Source organism: Eschrichtius robustus, chromosome 4, assembly GCF_028021215.1.
Source record: "Eschrichtius robustus isolate mEscRob2 chromosome 4, mEscRob2.pri, whole genome shotgun sequence".
In the NCBI taxonomy this organism is placed as follows: Eukaryota; Metazoa; Chordata; class Mammalia; order Artiodactyla; family Eschrichtiidae; genus Eschrichtius; species Eschrichtius robustus.
In genome coordinates this window covers 114518468-114539201 of record NC_090827.1, presented here as the reverse complement: position 1 = coordinate 114539201, position 20734 = coordinate 114518468, and the positions used below count along the sequence as shown (strand labels likewise).

Sequence of the window (20734 nt, the reverse complement as noted above, 5' to 3'; positions counted from 1 at the left end):
CACCCCAGGGCTTCCTTCGGTTGGTACCTTGGTACCTTGGGTGACCACCTGGGTACTTGGCTTGGGTTTTGGTGGATGCATTTGGGGGGCAGGAAGCTTCAAGAGGACCAGCTCACCTTGCACATCCTCCCTTATCAAGAGCCCACCCAGCACAGAGCACAGCAGAAATCTCTATCCAGGCCTGCCTTCTTCCCTTCCTGTCCTACTTATCTCTATTCTTTCCACACTTTTGTGATCACATGGATTTATTTTATGTTCTATTTTTTCCCCACTGAGCATTATGTACTAAGCATGCTTTCATCAGGCTACAATCATCTTATAACTGTTTGTTACATAAGTGAATCAAGTTGGCTTGGGGATAGGATTTTTAGTTTCGAATACAGATGGGCAATGACTGACTTAACTGTTCTCTGATGCAATCAACGCATATCTGGAGTTCAACCCTGGGTCAAATACAGAAAATCACCATATGGCAGTGGACATTTTTCTGGCCCTTAAACCTAGCAACCATTGGATCAATTATTTTTTGCTTATTTTATTTGTCTCTACGTACATGCTGTGTCTTACAATTAGAAATACACTTAAACATACACCAAAGGCATCACACTGCCCTCTAGTGAATTCAGGACTGGAGTGAGGCAAACTGAGTTTGAACCTCATATCTGTCTCTACTGGCCGCGGGACTGCAGGCAAGCGGCTCAGCTTCTGAGTGTTGATTTCCTCTCTGAAGTCTCTGAGGTTCTGGAGACTTGTGATATTGGAGACAATGAAATCAAGGCACTGGGCATGGAACAGGTGCTCTATAAATTATAGCAAGAAAATGGTGTATTGGAAAGAAAAAGCTTTAAAAGCTTCATGCCCAAAGTCCTTTCACTCAGTTATTTGTTATAAATGAAAATCAGAATGTCCAACAATTTTGAGAATTCAAGTAAAAAATTGCTTTTTTTTAAAGTTAAAAAAAATTAAACTACATTTAAAATGAAGGTAAAGTCATAGTTCAACTGGAACTGATTTTCCTTACTTAATGTGATGTCTGAATTTCCTGTGCTGCTCTAATAAATCACTACAAACAAATCACCACTAGGCTTAAATCAATACAAACATATTTGACAGTTCTGGAGGTCAGAGGTCCAAAATGGGTCTCATTGGGCGAAAATCAAGGTGTCATCAGGGCTCTGCTCCTCCTTCGGGCTCTAGAGGATGGTCTGTTCCCTGGCCTTTTCCAGCTGCTAGATGCTGCCTGCATTGCCTTGGCTCCTGGCCCCTTCCTCCACCTTCAAAGCCAGCAGCACAGTATCTTCAACCTGTCTCTGACTCTTAACACTTGCTTCTGTTCTCACAGCTCCTTCTCTGACCCTGGCTCTCCTCCTCCCTCTTTCACTTATAAGAAGACTTGTGATTACATTGGGTTCATCCAGATAATCCGAGATAATTTTCCCTACCTCAAGACCCTTAAATTAATCACATCGGCAAAGTCCCTCATGCCATGCAAGGTGACATTCACAGGTTCTGAAAATTAGGAGGTGGACATACTTGGAGGCCATTATTCTTCTGACCATACATGATAATATAAAAACAATAATAAGAAAACATGTTTAAGGCACAAACATGGGGGGTGGTGGATAAAAGCAGCCTCATAGATAAATCCACATGATTGTCCCCCCCTGTAAACATGATGGAAATGTCATGGAAAAAGACAGGAAAAGCTTAGGTATAAATGACGATTGATTTTTTAGAGAGTTGTGGGTGATTTTTCCCCAACATTAAACAAATTCTCCATTCCCAGAGCAAAAGATTTCAAATCACTTTATCCATAGAATCCCTTTCTTCAAATGCAAGGTCATGCAGAAATTCACATGGCAAAAGCAGACAATCTCCTTTTGATGTGCACAATCCTTTACAGTTTGCAAAGCCCTCCTCCCACAAACACCACTGTACTTGAACTTGTCTACCTTACCCAGAGGCAGGACAGTTGTGGTATTTCTTCTTAGGAATCAGGAAACCAATGCCTAGCGGACATTGGTGGGCTTAGAGGGTCTTGATTAAGCTGGACCTTCTGGCTACTTCCAGTGGTTCTTCCCATTCCTGCCTGGTGCTCAGACACCTCCACAAGTGAGAACTCCCCGCCTCCATAAGTGGCCTATTCCATTCTTGCATCTCCTCTCTCACGGTGAATCAAGATCTTCCTCGCTGTGGCTTCTCCCATTTGGTTCTCAATCTATCATCCCAAATAAGGCTGCTCTCTCTTCCCCTTGACAGCTTGTCAATGGTTTGGTCATGCCCCTGGGTCTTTTCTTCCTTAGATGGAACTTGGAGAAGGTGAAGGCAGCTATGATGGCAGCCCTCTTGAGCCATGAGTGGGAAGGAGATTGGGGGGGTGGAGGAGACTCACATCATGGTGAGTCCTTTAGGGCAGAGACCTGAGACCTCTAGTTTGTACCTGCTCTTGCTCTGCTACCCCATGGAGGGTCCATGCAGGTCCAAGGGCCTGGACCTCCAACCTGGCCATCCTCAGGAATCTCTGTTCTTTTTGAAGACAGGCGTTGCAATGGTTTGGGAAAAGCTTGTATCTTCAATGCACCTCTAGCATGAATCCACTTGAACATACTTTATTCTTGCCTTAATAAAAACCAGACTCCTTGTGACCAAGGTAACGTATTTTAGCCCTTAGCACAAAAGGGAATGAAGTCAGCTGTCTCTTATAAGCGCCATTGTTGGGGCCCACTTCTGTCCGTCTGGCATGTGACCTTGCCTCCTGAATGTTTCTGGCCAGCTCTGGACTGCAGAGCAGTCCCTTAATCCAGCTCAGGCCACCGAGGCAGTTGCCCAGAGCATCCATGGACAAGGGGCACGATGGCATCCCCTAAGGCGCAAAGGCAGCATTGGAAATGTAATGATATGCAGACCAGAATGTGGTTGACAGTCCTTGTGGGGTGGGAGTGAGACTACCGTGGGCGTGTTCAGGAATGACAGATGAAGGCAGCTCCCACTAAATTCAGGGCTTTTACTTGGCTCACTGGGTGCAGGTAGCTCATTACCAGAGCTCACGCGGCCTCACCTCTAAATATGCATCAAATGGCTGTTTAAGCAGCGCCATCTTGAAGGAGTCGTGTGTTACCAGCCTCCAGAGCGCACGAAATGCCTCAGTCTGGCTGGTCCCAGCCAATGGGTACTTGAGTTCCTTTCTTTCCAGACTGTGGCAGAGCCTGCTGGTGACCAGATGTATTATTCATTCTCCCTTCCTCCTTAGGAGCAGGCCCCGACTTGCTGTGACAACAGTGAACTAAAGGACTACATTTTCCAGCCTCCTTGGCAGTTAAGAGAGGAAACATGATCACATTCTGACCAAAGAGACCTAGCAGACGCGTGTGAGCCTTGGAGACTTATTAAAATAGAAGGGCAAGTAATCCCTCCTTCTCACCCTGCTCCTCTTGGCTGGAAAGCAGATATGATGGCAGCCACTTTGGACCATGAGGCAACGTTCTGGGAATCTAGAGATGAAGGGCTCGAGGCAGATGGAGAGATGAAAGGAACAAGGTCTCTGACACCATGAAGAATTGTAACAGCCTTAGTCTGCCTACCTTCAACCTTTTCTTATGTGAGAGAGAGAAATAAACTTCTATTTTAAGACACTATCGTTTGGGTTTTCTATCATAAGGTGGCTGACTTGAATCCTGATATGTACACCTTTCTCTCAAAAAAACCAAACCAAAAACCAAAGAAACAAACAAACTTCCCCTGATTATGATGTCAAACAAACTTCCCCTGATTATGATGTCAACCAAAATTACAATAGCAGCCAATAACGGACAGTCTTCCTTTTGTAGTCAGGCCAGGGTCTAGCCAGTAACTGGCTTCTAAATGCCATAGAAATACACTCCCTCCCAGCCACAAAACAACAGCAATAAAAAGAATTGCTTTTTTATTTATCTGGGGATTGAGGTCTGAGCTCTCTGCCAAGTCTACATGCCTGATCGGGGTCTGGCGACAAAAATACAGACCGTGGGGCCTGGGATGCCAAAGCATTACCGGGAAGGAGCATCCAGAGGTATCATTCCTTCACGGTGATGAGCATATATTACTTTTTTCTCTTGCCTGTATCTTTTTCTTGAAGCCATCCTCCTGTACACTCTATAATTCTACTAGAGATGTCAATCAAACCTTGCAGCCCTCCATCCCCCAATCACCAGACTGGATAGTAAGCCAGACTGGTCAATTCTGGGAATTCCCATCAGGGAATTCTAACTCCCGGGGCAGTGATTGGTTCAAGCATAGCCATGTGACCCAGGAAGGGCCAATTAGAATTATTTCCTTCAGGGATTGAGATGGAGTTGTGTGCTATGTGAAAGGGAATCTCTCTCCTTCTAAAACAGTGTTTAAAAGTTGGAACTGCTCAAGACTGTCTTGATGCCAAATGGAGAAAACCCGTCTAAGGATGAAGCCAATGAAATCCTAAGAATGTCTAGGAGTTGTTGAGAGAGGGACAGTACCTTGATGACTTAGTTTAATCTCCTGGATCCCACCATGCCTAAGGAAATCCAGCCTTCTCTATCCCTATTATAAGGCAGAACACATATGGCTCACTTCTGATATTACTTTCCTCCTGGAAGGGCATTTCATTAAGGTACCATTCTTTCCGCCCTCTCTGCCCACCCCTCACTCACTGGTCCCCAGAAACGAGAAGGGACTTAGCTCATTGGTAAGTTGGGGAGAGAAATGGCCCACACAGCTTAGTTCCTCCCTTTAATTTTGAGATCTCTCTGGTTGGAGGAGAACACAGTCTTTTCTTCCATGTTCTGCATTTTTCAGGGGTGGGCCCTGTTGGGAGCCCATGAGTACCGTCTTATGAGGCTCTCCTGGCCATCAGACCGAAAGCCAATTTGCCAAGTGGCCTTTCTTTATCCAAACTAAAAATGACATTTTTGTTGCATCTCCTCCACTTCTGCATCCACCTCTCAATTGGTGTCAAACTTGAGCCAGGAAGAAGAGTGGTAACTATTGGTGCCCTCAAATCCCATTCCTAGGGACATGTGTTAAAAGTTCCCCTCTTGCTTATGTTGTTTTTTTTTAATAGTATTTTTTAAAATTAATTAATTATTTATTTATTTTTGGCTGTGTTGGGTCTTCATTGCTGCACGAGGGCTTTCTCTAGTTGCGGTGAGCGGGGCCTATTCTTTGTTGCGGTCCACGGGCTTCTCATTGCAGTGGCTTCTCTTGTTGCAGAGCACGGGCTCTAGGCATGCGGGCTTCAGCAGTTGTGGCACGTGGGCTCAGTAGTTGTGGCTCAAGGGCTCTAGAGCTCAGGCTCAGTAGTTGTAGCGCACCGGCTTAGTTGCTCTGCGGCATGTGGGATCTTCCTGGATCAGGGCTTAAACCCGTGTCCCCTGCATCGGCAGGCAGATTCTTAACCACAGCGCCACCAGGGAAGCCTGCTTATGCTGCTTTGAGTTTCTGTCTCCTATAACCCCAACGGTCCTGATAGATGCAACTTCCCTGACTCCAGTGTCCTATCACACTCCCTATGCTCATATTCCATTTCTATTCAATTAAATAAACACCATTTCTCACAGTGGAAGTTTGGGCTCTTTCCCCCATTTTTAGGTGCTGGGGACTTCTCCTCAACTGGCAAGAGGGCACAAATAAATCAGACTCAGGGCTGGAACTTAACCCCTTGCCACTCTGAACTGGGGGTGGGGAGGATGGGAAAGCCGGAAAGGGGAGTGTGTCTGCATTGTCTGCATTGATGGCCTCCATTCATTGCTTCTCTACATCTATGTCCTTTGTGCTATAACTGTGTAGGCCCTCCCACTCTGACTCTGGGGCTTGACCATGTGACTTTGGCCAATACTATTTTAGCTGATTCAAAGCTTGAAAAACTGCTTGTGTTTTCCACTTCCTCTCTGGGACCTCTGTGCTTGCTGTGAGAATATGCCTGAGCTAGCCTGCTGGAGGATGAGGTACATGGAACAGAGCTGAGCCATCCTGGATCAGCTGGCTGACCACCAGATATGTGAGAGGGCTTCTGCTGAGACAAGAAGAGTTGCAAGGGCAAGCCCTATCAAGATTAACAGAGTAACTGCCATTGTCTTCAGCCAGTGAGTTCCAAGGTGGTTTGTTATGCAGCACTATTATGGTAATAGCTAACTGCTACAGGGTCCTTTCTACCAAATTACCAACAGACTGGGCAAGGTGTATCTCCCATGGTGCCAAACAAGGTGGTAGGTAATAGAGCGTGTTTTATTTATGCTCATAGGTTCCAGAGCAAGACTTTCAGAGTTCAAATCCCAGCGCTGCCATTTGCTAGCTTTGTGTCTTTGGTTAAGTTATCTTGTCCTCAGTTTTGTTTTTTTTTTTTGTCTTAAAATGGAAATAATAATGCGATCTACTTTCCATGGTTGTTGTGAGGGTTTAACAACCTAACACATGTGAAGTGCTTAGAATGATATGTTCTCAATGCAGATGAGCATTGAGGAGTGTGTCTGCCTCCCTTAACTAGACGCCCCCTTCACCTCCTGGAGGGCTGGAAGACCACTTATGCTCCCCTCTCCCCACCACCTGGCAGAGAACCCAGCATAGTAAACATCCATTGTTTGCTGAATGCCTGGAGTGAACTTAGCACTTTTATTAGTATAGATGCAGGTTTCAATGTTCTATTTCAACCTAAGGCCAACATCCTTGTTCTTTTTATAAAGTGTACATGTAATATTTATCACTTTTTACAACTGGCCTTCTTCTCACTCCCTGTTGTGCTATGAAATAAATCTTTTAAACCTTCTTTGCTGTCTGGCATTCATATGCACTGCCCATTCCGAATGTACTTAACTGGAGCGTTTCCCAGGATTTCCTCCCCAGTGGAGCCAGATGGGCATCCTCACATGCCAGGAGATCAAGCTGGAGGAATTGCTGTCTTCTAACAACCTATAACCCAGTTGCTTTTGGAAATCAGATCCCATTGGCTCTTCCTCAGCTGCCTTCGTTTTACTCCAGAGCCTCTACCATCTGACCATCAGCCTTCTTCCCTGAAGCCTGACTTTTGGATAGTTTGCCTCCCCAAGGGCCCCACGGGAAGCCCCCTAGACCACTACCCACATGTGTCCCTCTGTGTGTGAGGGTGGTGGGAGGGAAATCACCCCTGGGTTCCAGTCCTTCTTTTGTCACTTACTGGCTGTGAGATGGGGGAGGAGCTATTAACCAGGGTCCCCTGTGGGCTTCTGGGGGAGAGGGCTCAAGTCCCATCCCCACCACCATGCTCCACAAATTTTGTGTATTTGGGCGTCTATCGAAGAAAGATCTGTCCTTTCCATCAATTTTTAAAGGCCTCTAGAAACCAGAAACCATATAACCACAGCCCTGGACAAGTCATTTCTACCCCTGTAAGCCTCTGTTTCTTCATCCAAAAAACGAAAGTAATGACAGTGTTCTCTGATTTCATGTTATAGAAATGTCGTAAATGAGGAAATAGATCTGAATCACAAACTGATGGACAGACATAGGCAATTATTAATATTTCATTATGACACTTGTCAATTCAGAAAATACTTAGGTTGTTTGGATTTTAAAAGATGTTGCACAAATCATAGTGAGCTAAGGACTACATATAATTCTCAGTTTGTTCTTGGATGTGGACATTTGGGAAATTTAGATTAGAGGACAGGATATGGATAATAAGAAACTGGACAGAGTCCTCAGTGATAATGACAGCAGGTAATACTGTGGACCATATAGATATAGATATCATCTAATTTAATCCTTAACAAGCCCATGGGGGAGGCTCATATCATTTCCTTTTTACAGATGAGGATTCTGAGAATCAGAACGGTGAAAAGAATTGGTCAAGGTCAGACTGCAGAGCTGGGATGTGAAGGCAGCACTAGTTATTCCCAGCCCTCAGGCTGAACCTCGGTGCTGTCGACCAAGTCTTGTTTCATAAAACTAAACGAATGGGGATGCTATTGTTCATTCTACATCGTCTGTCTCCAGGCAAAATGATTTTGCCTTTTCCGGGCTGTAGAAATGTCTCTGATTCTGAAAGCTGTACTTTGAATCTGGCCCAGAAAGCTACACAAGATGACTGCCAAACCCCATGTGGGCCTCATGCTTCCCTCCTGTAAAATGGGTATATTTCTGTTCCCTTGCAGGGCTAACGGGAATGGTCCAGTGGGTCTTGTTGCAGAGGCCCCATGCTGGTGTGATGTGAGGGCTCATTCTGTGCTTGTATGTTCCCTTTCCTTGCATGTGAATGTTAAGATGGGAAAGCTGATCAGTGAGGAAGAGAGGAGCAGAGGGAGGGCCGGGATAGACTTAAACCACTAAGAAATATGCAGCATCTCTGGGGTTGGGACAACCCGAGAAGTGACCACAGAGAGACACTGAGCAGAGGTGAGCAGACCTGGGCCTTATCCTACTCTGTCCTGGCTTTTCCAGACTCCCTGTTGCTAACCGTAAAATTGTCACTTGCAATCTGGTTCTACAAGGATTAAGTCACTAGCCACTGCAGTCGCTGACCTTCAACACCCCCTGAAAGGAGTTCAGGGCAAGGATCAGGAATGAGGCACTCTGTGCTCTGGGAAAAACTGGCAGAACAGGCCTTCAGACAGATATTTTCAGGAGAAGATTTTATGAGCTGAAATTTCTTACATATCCTCATATCTAGAAAAGCACTAAAATCATTAACGGTGACATCTGCTCGTGACCAGCAGCAGCCTTCTGCCAAAATGTGTGCTTGACTGTACGTACCCCTTTCACTGAAATCATATATACTGACACTCCCACACCGCTTCGGGGCGGTCTCTCAGAGCTATCTGAGATGCTGTCTCCGGGGCTATAGTCCTCATTTTGCCCCAAATAAAACTTAACTCACAACTCTCACGTTGTGCATTTTTTTCAGTTGATCTGTGTCCCCACTCTGGGCCACCCATAGCAGGCTGTTGGGAAGATGAAACGGGATAGGGTGTCCTAGGGCACCCAGCATGCCCTGCAGCACTGACCCCTGTGAAGCGGCCAGAGCCACATGGACCAGACAAAGCGGCCCCTACCTTTCTCAGCTCCAGCCTGGTCGTGCTTCTCAAAGATCAGGTAGCGTGGGCTCTCAGGGAGAAAGGGCAGGCTCACCAACTGGACCAAGACGGGGACGGCAATCACTCCAAACAGGTACGGCCAGGTGCTCTCCTGAAGGGAGAAGAGGGGGCCAGTGAATGATGAGGACTTCAGTCATTATTTGGGGGCTAGGCCCCTGGGCCAGGCAGCTTCTGCTGTCTGCACAGGGTCCCTCTGCCCAGTGTGAGCCCCAGGAACAAAGGCTGGGGAGGGATTGGACACTGGTTTTGTTAGGGAACCACTGACTGAAACCACCCGCCTAGGCCAGGAATGATAATAACCATTTGCATGAGTTGTCTCACAACAGGAGGTCCTAAAACTAAATGGGAGAATTCGGGAGGGGCCAAAAGTAGGGAGGAGATGCCAGTCCATAATAAGTCCTGCCAACCTTCCAGAAACCCTCACGCTGGAATCCATCTTGCCTGAGAGATGCGCACACCGCCAGGAAGGACACTGAGTCAGACCAAGTACGGGCACAAGCAAGATGATGATTGGCCAGAGACAACCCGGAAACCAACCCCGTTACCCTAAACCCTGAGACTGCGACACATGTGGCAGAGCAGTTCTCCTGGGTTCCCTTACCCTGCTGCTCTCTGCCCGGGCGCCCCTTCCCAATAAAGTCTTTTGCTTTGTCAGCACGTGTGTCTCCTTGGACAATTCATTTCCGAGTATTAGACAAGAGCCCACCTTCGGGCCCTGGAAGGGGTCCCCCTTCTGGGAACAGTTTAGCACCAGGCCCACGTGTTTGGTATCTCCATGCAGGGGGTCGGTGAATCCTCAGAGCCACCTGAGAGATGGTTACCTTCAGGGTGACTCCGAGAAGGTGGAGTTCAGGGAAGCCGAGAGCTGGCCAACTCAGAGGCCCCTGGGGCATCAAGTCTGGCCTGAAGCGGCTCAGCTATTTCCTGGTTGTGTGGCCTTGGAAACATTCTCACGGCCCCTTGGAATCCCCTTCTCCTCACCTGGGGAATGGGGACAGCCACAGGCACCCCTCAGGCAGTCGTGAGAGTGGGATCAGATAATGCTCTCACTGTGGAGCCTGGCACCCAGTAGGTACGCAGAGGAAACTACTACTATGCGGGTGGCACCACCCAGACGCCTCCGAGGCCCGGGATATCCGACCCATCTGGCTCCTGTCAGTGAAGGGCTAGAGCTTTTCCACGTCCCCAGGGAAGTGAGCGTGGTGGGCCTTTGGGCACAGCTCGCCCCTGAGGTGGGGGAACTTTTCACTTCCCGCCGGCTGTGAAAGGCAAGCAGGCAACACCCACCATTCAAGAGGCATTTTGAGTCCCTTCAAGCAGCACCATTTGCCTATTATGCAGCTTAAATGCTGCATGGGGCCCATATTATTATGCTGATTAAGGCAGCATTCTTCCTGATTTTTTTTTTAAACCCAGGTTTACAAATAAACTCTCAATGCGTCTCTGAAAGGAGAGAACATCAATAGACAGCAGTTCTGATGGGAAGAAAGAGGAAAAAAACCCAAAGTTCTCACTGTGGAATTCTTGAATGTTTCATTTCCTAAGAAAGTACAAGGAGAAAAGAAGACACACCCAGACCTAGAAAGGCTTCACACAGGGCGAAGGTTCAGATGCCCTTGTTCCTGGTGATTTTAAGGTTCTTGTCTAGTTGCAGAAGAATTCGGAGACAAAGCAGGGAGGTTAAGAAAGTAACGTGAGAATTTATTTAAGCAACAATACGCTCTCAGAGAGGGGCAGACAGGTGAGGAGCTGCAGTCCTGGGCTTCTTTGGCAAGCCAGGGTACACAAATGAAGGCGTGGAATATTCCCTGGGGAAGGAGGAGTTTGGGGGTTGTATTCCTTGATTTTCATCCCAGCTCCATCTTCCCAAGGGGAGGAGGGATGTTTGTCCTCATTTAGCTTAGATCAGAAGTGTCACGGTGTCGGTGCATGATGGGTACTTATCTGTAAGGCTAATTTTATTGTAATGAGAGCATAATGAACAACAGGTTACATTTGGACACAAGACATTCCCGAATTGCCTCATCTTTCTTTGTCTGCTTCCAGGACACTTATCACCCGAAAGGTGTGGTTTCTTGTCAGTCTGGAGCTTCCTGCTTTTCTCTGTCTGCCCATGGACCCCCACTGTTTACAAGATGCTTGGTTTCCTGCCACCATAGGACACGACAAAAACTGGTTAGAACCAACTAGGTCCAAGATAGCGGAAGATTCAACTTCCGGTGTACCTTAAGCCTCATTATACACTCATTGTAATACATGAGCTTGCTAAATGACACACCCATGACACCATGACAGTTCTGAGGCTAACCATAAAAGGCCAAAAAGTGGGCGGTGGCCCAATTCCTGGAAATCCCCGCCCCTTCCCCCAAAATAGTTGGAATAATCCTCCGACTCATTAGCCTATGAAATTACCCAGTCCATTAAAACTAACCAAGCCATATGTTGAGGCTTCTCGCCTTCTGAGACGGCCCACACTCTGTCTGTGGAGTGTGTTTCTCTCTAAATAAATCCACTTCTAACCTATCACTTTGTCTCTCACTGAATTCTTTCTGCAATGAAACATCAAGAACCTGAGCTTCATTAAGTCCTGGGACCAGGTGTGTGATCTCAATTAAAAGACCATGGGGGCTTCCCTGGTGGCCCAGCGGTTGAGAATCTGCCTGCCAATGCAGGGGGACACGGGTTCGAGCCCTGGTCTGGGAAGATCCCACATGCCGCAGAGCAACGAAGCCCGTGCGCCACAACTACTGAGCCTGCGCATCTGGAGCCTGTGCTCCACAGCAAGAGAGGCCACGATAGTGAGAGGCCCGTGCACCACGATGAAGAGTGGCCCCCGCTTGCCGCAACTAGAGAAAGCACTCGCACAGAAACGAAGACCCAACACAGCCAAAAATAAATAAATAAATTAATTAATTAAAAAAAAAAAAAAAGACCATGGGTTCAGGTCCCAATCTGAGGTACACGGTTTCACCACTAGATGGAAACTGCTGACCATCAGCAGGCAGACCACAGACTGACCATCAACATATAGACCCCCAGGCTGGTTGGAGCCAGAAGACCGACATCTAGATTCCTGAACCATCACCCTGTTGCCTCACCATCAACCAATCAGAGAATTGCATACAAGCTGATCGGGCACCCTGTGACCCTCTCCCTCACAATGTCTTTAAAAACCCTTCCCTGAAAGCCATCTGGGAGTTTGGGTCTTTTGAGCAGGAACTGCCGGTTGTCCTTGCTTGGTGCCCTGCAATAAATGCTGTACGTTCCTTCACCACAACACAGTGCAGTACACTGGCTTTGCTGCATATGAAGCAAGTGGCCCTGAGGGGCTGGGAGCATAGAGGGTATGCTGATGGGTGTGGGGTTACCTTTTGGCGTGTGAAATAAAATTCATATTTTATGGCAAGACAAGAAAAATTTTAAATAAAAAATTTTCCCTGCCCTTTGGCTCCTCTGCCCTCTACTGTGCATTGTGTACCTGCATTATGCATCCACCAAACCTCCCCCATCAGCAGCAATACCTGTTCAACCTAAAGAGGAACAGTCCCCTTGCATCAACAAGACAACTCCTTAAAGATAACATTCCTTCTTGATCTTGGAAGGGGCCATGATGACACTTGGATCTGGATTGTGTAAATGGTCAATAATACGTCATTTAACGTACACCCCTCTGTCTCAAAAAACTTATATAACTGTGCCTTCATTTCTAACAGGTGCAACAGTTCTTGGAGCTTTCTGAGGTGCTCTTCCTGAGTAATAATCCTCAAATTTGGCTCGAATAAAATTTTCCATTTCTTTCTTATATCGACGGATTAATTTTTCATCAACAGGGGTTATGAAAATATTCTGGAATTAGAAACGAGTGATGGTTGCACAACTTTGCGATATACTAAAAACCACTTTTAAATGATAAATTTTATGGTATGTGAGTTACATATTAATATTTTAAAAAGATCATGGAAATCACAAAGGGGATGAGAAACCACCTCACACCACAGGGCCCACATGACAAACGAGATGAGAAACCACCTCAAACCACAGGGCCCACATCACAAAGGGGATGAGAAACCACCTCACACCAAACGGCCCGCAGCACAAACGGGATGAGAAACCACCTCACACCACAGGGCCCACATCACAAAGGGGATGAGAAACCACCTCACACCACAGGGCCCACATCACAAAGGGGATGGGAAACCACCTCACACCACAGGGCGCACATAACAAAGGGGATGAGAAACCACCTCACACCAAACGGCCCGCAGAACAAACGGGAAGAGAAACCACCCCACACCACAAGGCCGACATCACAAAGGGGATGAGAAACCACCTCACACCACAGGGCCCACATTACAAAGGGGATGAGAAACCACCTCACACCACAGGGCCCACATCACAAACCGGATGAGAAACCACCTCAAACCACAGGGCCCACATCACAAAGGGGATGAGAAAACACCTCACACCACAGGGCCCACATCAAAAAGGGGAAGGTAAACCACCTCACACCACAGGGCGGACATAACAAAGGGGATGAGAAACCACCTCATACAACAGGGCCCACATCACAAAGGAGATGACAAACCACCTTACACCACAGGGCCCACATCACAAACGGGATGAGAAACCACCTCACACCACAGGGCGCACATCACAAAGGGGATGAGAAGACACCTCACACCACAGGGTGCACATCACAAAGGGGATGAGAAGACACCTCACACCACAGGGCCCACATCACAAAAAAGATGAGAAACCACCTCACACAAAAGGGCGCACATCACAAAGGGGTAGAGAAACCACCTCACACCACAGGGCCCACATCACATAGCGGATGACAAATCACCTCACATCACAGGGCCCAAATCACAAAGGGAATGAGAAACCACCTCACACCACAGGGCCCACATCACAAAGGGGATAACCAACCACCTCACACCACAGGGCGCACATCACAAAGGGGATGAGACACCACCTCACACCACAGGGCCCCAATCACAAAGGGCATTAGAAACCACCTCACACCACAGGGCCCACATCAAAAAAGGGGATGGCCAACCACCTCACACCACAGGGCCCACATCACAAAGGGGATGAGAAACCACCTCACACCACAGGGCCCACATCACAAAGGGGATGAGAAACCACCTCACACCACAGGGCCCACATCACAAAAGGGATGGCCAACCACTTCACACCAAATGGCCCAGCATCACAAAGGGGATGAGAAGACACCTCACAACATAGGGCGCATATCACAAGGGGGATGAGAAACCACCTCACACCACAGGGCACACATCACAAAGGGGATGAGAAAACACCTCACACCACAGGGCGCACATCACAAAGGGGATGAGAAGACACCTCACACCACAGGGCGCATATCTCAAAGCGGATGAGAAACTACCTCACACCACAGGGCCCACATCAAAAAGCGGATGAGAAACCACCTCACACCACAGGGCCCACATCACAAAAGGGATTAGAAACCACCTCACACCACAGGGCGCACATCACAAAGGGGATGAGAAGACACCTCACACCACAGGGCGCATATCTCAAAGCGGATGAGAAACCACCTCACACCACAGGGCCCACATCACAAAGCGGATGAGAAACCACCTCACTCCACAGGGCCCACATCACAAAGGGGCTGACCAACCACCTTACACCACGGGGCCCACATCACAAAGGGGATGAGAAACCACCTCACACCACCGGGCCCCAATCACAAAGGGGATGAGAAACCACCTCACACCACAGAGCGCACATCACAAAGGGGATGAAAAACCACCGCACACCACAGGGCCCCAATCACAAAGGGCATTAGAAACCACCTCACACCACAGGGCGCACATCACAAAGGGGATGAGAAACCACGCCACACCACAGGGCCCTCATCACAAAGGGGATGAGAAACCTCCTCACACCACAGGGCCCATATCACAAAGGGGATGAGAAACCATCTCACACCACAGGGCCCACATCACAAAGGGGATGAGAAAACACCTCACACCACAGGGCCCACATCACAAAGGGGATGAGAAATCACCTCACACCACAGGGCCCACATCACAAAGGGGATGAGAAATCACCTCACACCACAGGGCACAGAACACAAAGGGGATGAGAAAACACCTCACACCACAGGGCCTACATAAAAAAAAAAAAAAAGATCATGGAATAAAAAGATGACATACATATAAGTAGAATTTTCACTACATCTTTTTTGGTGTGTGTGTGTTTATTTTGTTTTCTCTTAGAGATAAGCTACTGTCTCAGTAAGAGCAAAATCAGAAAGCTGGGGGAAAAAGACACGGGAACCAACCCAGTTAAGCTCCTACTCTGTGCCATGCATCGTGTGAGCTTATCACATGACTGTGTCTTTTGACCTTCCAGCATCTGGTGCTATTTGCATGTGAGAGATGTGGAGACAATGTAATATCTGTGCTGAGGCCTCCAGCCAGCAGCTGCACAGGTGGGAATCAAGCCCAAGCTTTTCCCACAGCATCAAATTTGAGAGGCCCCTCCCAGGGGTGGCATCCTTGGAGCTGTCACTGGGTGGAGGTTGGGTCATGGGTGGCTTTGCTGCTATTCCATGGCACTTGGACCTGGCTCTGAGAACAACCAGGAGCCTTTGAACTGAGATGGACACCCCCTAGTTCCCCGAACCCACAATTCAGCATTTCTGGAATCATGCAGTCTGTGAGTACATTGAATGGATTCCCAGTATTACTGAGAAGCCCAGTCGGTGGTACAGCCTGTGATCCACAGTGTCTTAAATGCAACCTTTCCTAACGGTGATCACTTTGGTAGCTGTGATCTGGGCTCCATCTCCGGAGAAAAACTGATGCTACTGACCCCAGGGTGGGTGAGCCCCATCTTGGGGTGCTGATGGTGTCTGGACCAGGGAAGAAGAACAGCGGGAATGTCCAGAGTAGAGCTCGGGCAACAGTTTACTCCTGAGGCACTGAGCTTAGCCAACAACAGAGTACATGAACTTGGCTCTTTCCGGTGAGTGTTTAGAGGTTTCCCAGAAATGTTAGGTAGTCACAGGGAGAGATGTTGTATTTAGGAGTAATTATTGCCCATCTTCTACCAAGAAAAGTATGAGTGGGTATGTGGGTCGGTGATCATTTTAAGTAGAATGTTTCAGCCATATTATGCCATGTGACCCACCCAAATAATAATACAAATAGCCACGATGCCTTGCTTCTATGGATGGCTGCACCAAGTGCTTTATCTAAGCATGTATAACAATGAATGAACACGTCTGATCTGCCAATGACGTAATAACTATTGTGAACACTTATGAGCAGTGACCTGCAGCCTGGGCACAGATCCTGAGCAGGCTGTCTGGATTTGAATGCTGCCTCTCTCCCACTCTCTGTGGCCTTGGGCAAGTGACCTAACTGCTCATGCCTCAGTTTTCTTATCTGTAAAATGAGGATAATGCTTATGCCTATACGTTGGTCGTTGGGGGGGGTGTTAAATGACTTAATAGATGTATAAAGTGTTCGGCCTAGGAATCCACACACTAGCATTCCACAGGAAAGAGCAGTTTTTACTACCAAACACCGTGAAAAGTTCATCACATAGACTGTCTCTTTGCATCTTCACAGCTGTCCACCGAGATGGAGCCCATGATGATGCCCAGAGAGGTCAGACAGCATAGAGAGGTTAAATGACTCATCAGGGCCCCGATTTGGTCACAGAGGCCCGACTGAACGCCAGGTCTCAGATCCCAGAACCTGAGTTCTGATCCATGAAGCCTGGTCACAGGTGCCTCAGTGGCCAGGGAGGGACCATGAGGCCACCAGACCCAGGGGATCTGACCTCTTCCATCAGCCTCCAGTGGTCCTCAAAGGTGCTCCTGGGTACCTGGTCCTAGCACCGAGCCGAGGTCTCGGCATTTCCCATTACAGTTTAGACCTCTTGCTGCCTGAGGGCAGAGAGCATGCCTGGCACATAGTAGTTGTTCAATAAATGCCTACTGGAGAAACACAGGAGCGTGGGAAGGGGCTTCTTACATACCATCACTGTTGTAAAGAGCCCTGCCATTTGCATTCCTTTCTCAGGAGCTATTCAAACAAAAAGGCATGTTTTGAAAAAACATGTATTGAAATGGAGCAGGACCCTATGGTCCTTGCCCCCCAGCACTATGTTCTCCACCTGCCTTTTGTCTGTGGAAAAACTTTAGCCAAAGAATAAGTTTAATCAGAGAAGTGAGAAAATGCAGAAACAAAGGAAAACAGTCCAACAGGACTAAATAATAATAGTTTAGTCATTAAGCATAGTCAGGGACCTTTAGTTTCTATTCAAGGGCTATAAATAATATTCTGAGCCATATCCTGTGAGCTGTCTTATAGATACTAAAACCCTCACCAGGTGGAAGAAGTTAACTACATGATGACCAGACTGTAGCCGTGACATAAATTGCTACAATTCCAAGAACTGGACTCAAAGAAATGGGAACAAACCGACCCTGGAATTGAAGATTAACTGTAGTAAAAACAGTCAAGATGACGCTGATCAGACCACCATGTGACCAATTTCAAGATGACTGTCGGAGCTGACTGTGCTGCTTCTGCATGTAGCCCCCTCCCTCCACCTAGAAAAGCTCTTGCCCCCTGATTGCAGAGGGGGGCGGTGAGTCAGCTTTTGGACAGGAGTCTGCCCTCCCCCCGCCAACCCCCGGTTGCCGGCATCTGAAATAAAGCAAACTTTCCTTTCCACCAACTTGCCTCTTTATTGGCTTTTGAGGGGCGAGCAGCCAGACCCCCACTTTTGGTTACAGTATGACCCGCCTAACATGGGACCACTACGTGCTCCGGAGAGTGACTCTCAGATGAGTTCTCGTGGTGCCAGTTGGAGCCTGTTGTGTTCAGTAAAGCATGAGGCCAGAGCCCTTACACTTGCTTATTTTACTTGGGAGGGAAGAAAAATAGATAGTCTTGTCTGCCGAGATGATTTTCACTCTCTCTCAGGTAAGGTGAGTGGGTCTTGCGACAACTCAGTTATCTTCCTCTTTCATCTGCAAGGCTTCCTTTTTTAGAGTAGACTTCTAGGTCCTATTTCCCCCAAGCTATAGATGACCTCAGACCTTTCCATATATAAAACCCTCCTGGACCATGATGAGATAGCAAAAACTTTTAAGTAGAGTTGGAATCATTGATCTTATCCCAAATCAGGTTCTAATTTAAGGACATCACATCGTGCCATTGCCCCCCAGTCAAGTGGAGCCGGGAAGGTGATGCTGGTGGCCACTCCTGCCACTGCCAGGACAGGCTCCCAAGGCCGCCGAGCTCCATGCTACTGGAGGTGAGAAGGGGAGGAAGGAGATCTCCCTCACAAGACTATCTGGGGGATGAAATGGGCTGTTTTTCTTTATATGTCTTCATATTTAAGATCTCATTCATTAGACTCAAGGCTAACATTCATCCAGCTCTCCAAGTGTCAAGCTCCGTGCTGGATACTTTACAAATGTAACTGCAACAAAGTTTAAAAACATAGAGTTCATGGTGTCATCGAAACACGACCTTGGTTTTTGTCTCCTACATTCACTCAAAATGTAATCACTGAGGGTGCCCTTCCCCGCCCCATCTCAGGGGTCTTAGATGGTCCCAGAGTCACAGTTTCAAAATCACAATCAAAATCATGGCTGAATGACGAATTTTCCACCCGCCTCCCCCTGCCAGTCCAAGCCTGCATGGAGCTGGAGTCTGCAGTGGAAAGAGTTGGGGGTGGGAGGTAGATGTTTGAGGTTCATTTTTCTTCCTCCCCCTGCCCTCCCCCAGCTTCTACCCAGCGTCTGACCACCCCCCTCCCCCCAAGGATGGAAGAGGTAAAGAACTAGGTCAGGTCCCTGGGGCTGGCAGAACGTTTATAGCTGATATTCTTTCATTGTGAGCATTTTCACAGGAATTCTGGAGAGTTCCATCCCTGGGATCAAGCCCCCTCCCACTGCAGGTTCCCTAACCTGGGAGTTTGCACCTCTTTTTCTCTCTCTTCTGAAGAGTCATCTCCTCTGCAGCCCCAAGGAATCCAAGGTCAAGGCTACTGTGTATTGTGAAAGTTGTGCCCAGTGCCCCCAGGGGGTGAGTTGAGGCTGAAATCCAGCCCACTCTGACCTCCAAGCTGAGGGCCCTCAGGGCTGGTTGTTAACCTTGCTTTTTATTTCCTGTGTTTTATGATGATTTGATATCTTGGAGCCTTACTGATCCTGGAGAGACTCCCCCTCCCAGGCTAGCTAATTCCTAGCAAACAACTTGCCTGGGAGCATGCCTTTAACATACAAACCAACCAATCCAGAGCCCACACCAACCACTTCCTCTATTTAACTCTGACACACCAAGTCAATATGCCCCCTGCCCTAAATCACCCCAGGGCCAGGTATCAGACAAGTAGAGACAGCCCCTGTAGCCCTGGGACCACCTGAAATTATTCAAACTATGCCATCCTAAGCTTTCCCAAGCTTGCCTCCCCCATTCCTTCCCACAGAAGCCACAATAAAGGCTCTGGGTCGCACCCTGACCTCTCTCCTTCTGCCTCCTGACACACCCTGGTGCTTCCTCGTGTGGCCCTGCATGGGGTGGTGTGCACCTTCACAAGGGGACTGTGAATAATAAACTCTTCTTTCAAAGGCAGTGTCTCTGTGTCTGTCACCTTACAATGCCCGATTAAAGCCAAATCCCAGGTATATTTTAGAGCAGCTGGGTCACCCTCTCCCTCAGGCATGGTGCCACATGGGTTCTTGCTGCAGGGGAGCACTTCTTTCTGGAATCCACTGCCTGTGACCTTCCAGGACACCTCTCTCCTGGTTCTTCTCCAGTTTCTTTGAGCACCTTCCCAGGGATTTGAGCCCAACCCTCTTTTCTGTTCATCTCCATCACTTCCCCCAGGGCAGTGGTTCTTAGACTTGGCTGCACATTGGAATCACCTGGGGGATTCTGAAAACTGCTGATGCCCATGGTCTCCCACACTTGGAGATTTGGGGTTAATAGGCCTGGGGGTGTGGTCTGGGCGCTGGGTTGTTCAAGCTGTCCAGGTGGCTCCAGTGGCAACCAATTGAGAGCCTAGGGCCTCACCTCCAGCTGCGGCGGACAGTGGTGTGTGGCGCAGAACTGAGGGGCTCATCCCCCAGCTGCCGGGAGTGTTGTCGGCTACGGGAGAGCAGGTGGGTCCCCGCCTTCCCCCAGAGACATGCCCTTGAAGGATGCTTCCTCCACAAGGCAACTCATGCCTCCTTAGGAGCAAGCTGCACCCAGTGGCTGGCTGACGTGGAGGCACAAAGGCCTCTCCTCCCCTGCCTGAAGGTGGTGCACCTCTGACGGGTCCTCCCAGGTCCAGTGCTCCCTGCGGGCTGAGACCTCCATTGCGACTGAGGGCAGCTCACCCTCTCCCTCTGCTGAGTCCTGCTTCCTTTACTGCCTGACAGGTGTTGATCTGAGAACACTCCCCCATCAACTTCCTGCTCACAAATCTCCATCTCAGGGTCTCTTCCCTGGGGAACCCAACCTAAGACACATGTATGGGGCCATGACTCCAAACCTCCACGTCCGGGCCACACCTCTTACTGGGGCCCCTAACTCACATTTCCAGTTGCCTAGGGGACAGCTCCACTGAAAACCCTTGGGTTCCATAATCTCCGCATGGTG

At 48.3% G+C, this 20734-nt stretch overlaps 1 protein-coding gene across 3 annotated transcripts in view; it reads right to left on the bottom strand.

The window, feature by feature from the left end:
* SLC2A9 (solute carrier family 2 member 9) overlaps positions 1-20734 on the bottom strand; it is a 209077-nt gene that overhangs the window by 113795 nt on the left and 74548 nt on the right. For all 3 annotated transcript variants that reach the window (XM_068542280.1, XM_068542278.1, XM_068542279.1), the window contains one exon: positions 9036-9168. In XM_068542280.1, the coding sequence (XP_068398381.1) occupies positions 9036-9168 (133 nt within the window). The remainder of the gene's footprint in view (positions 1-9035; positions 9169-20734) is intronic.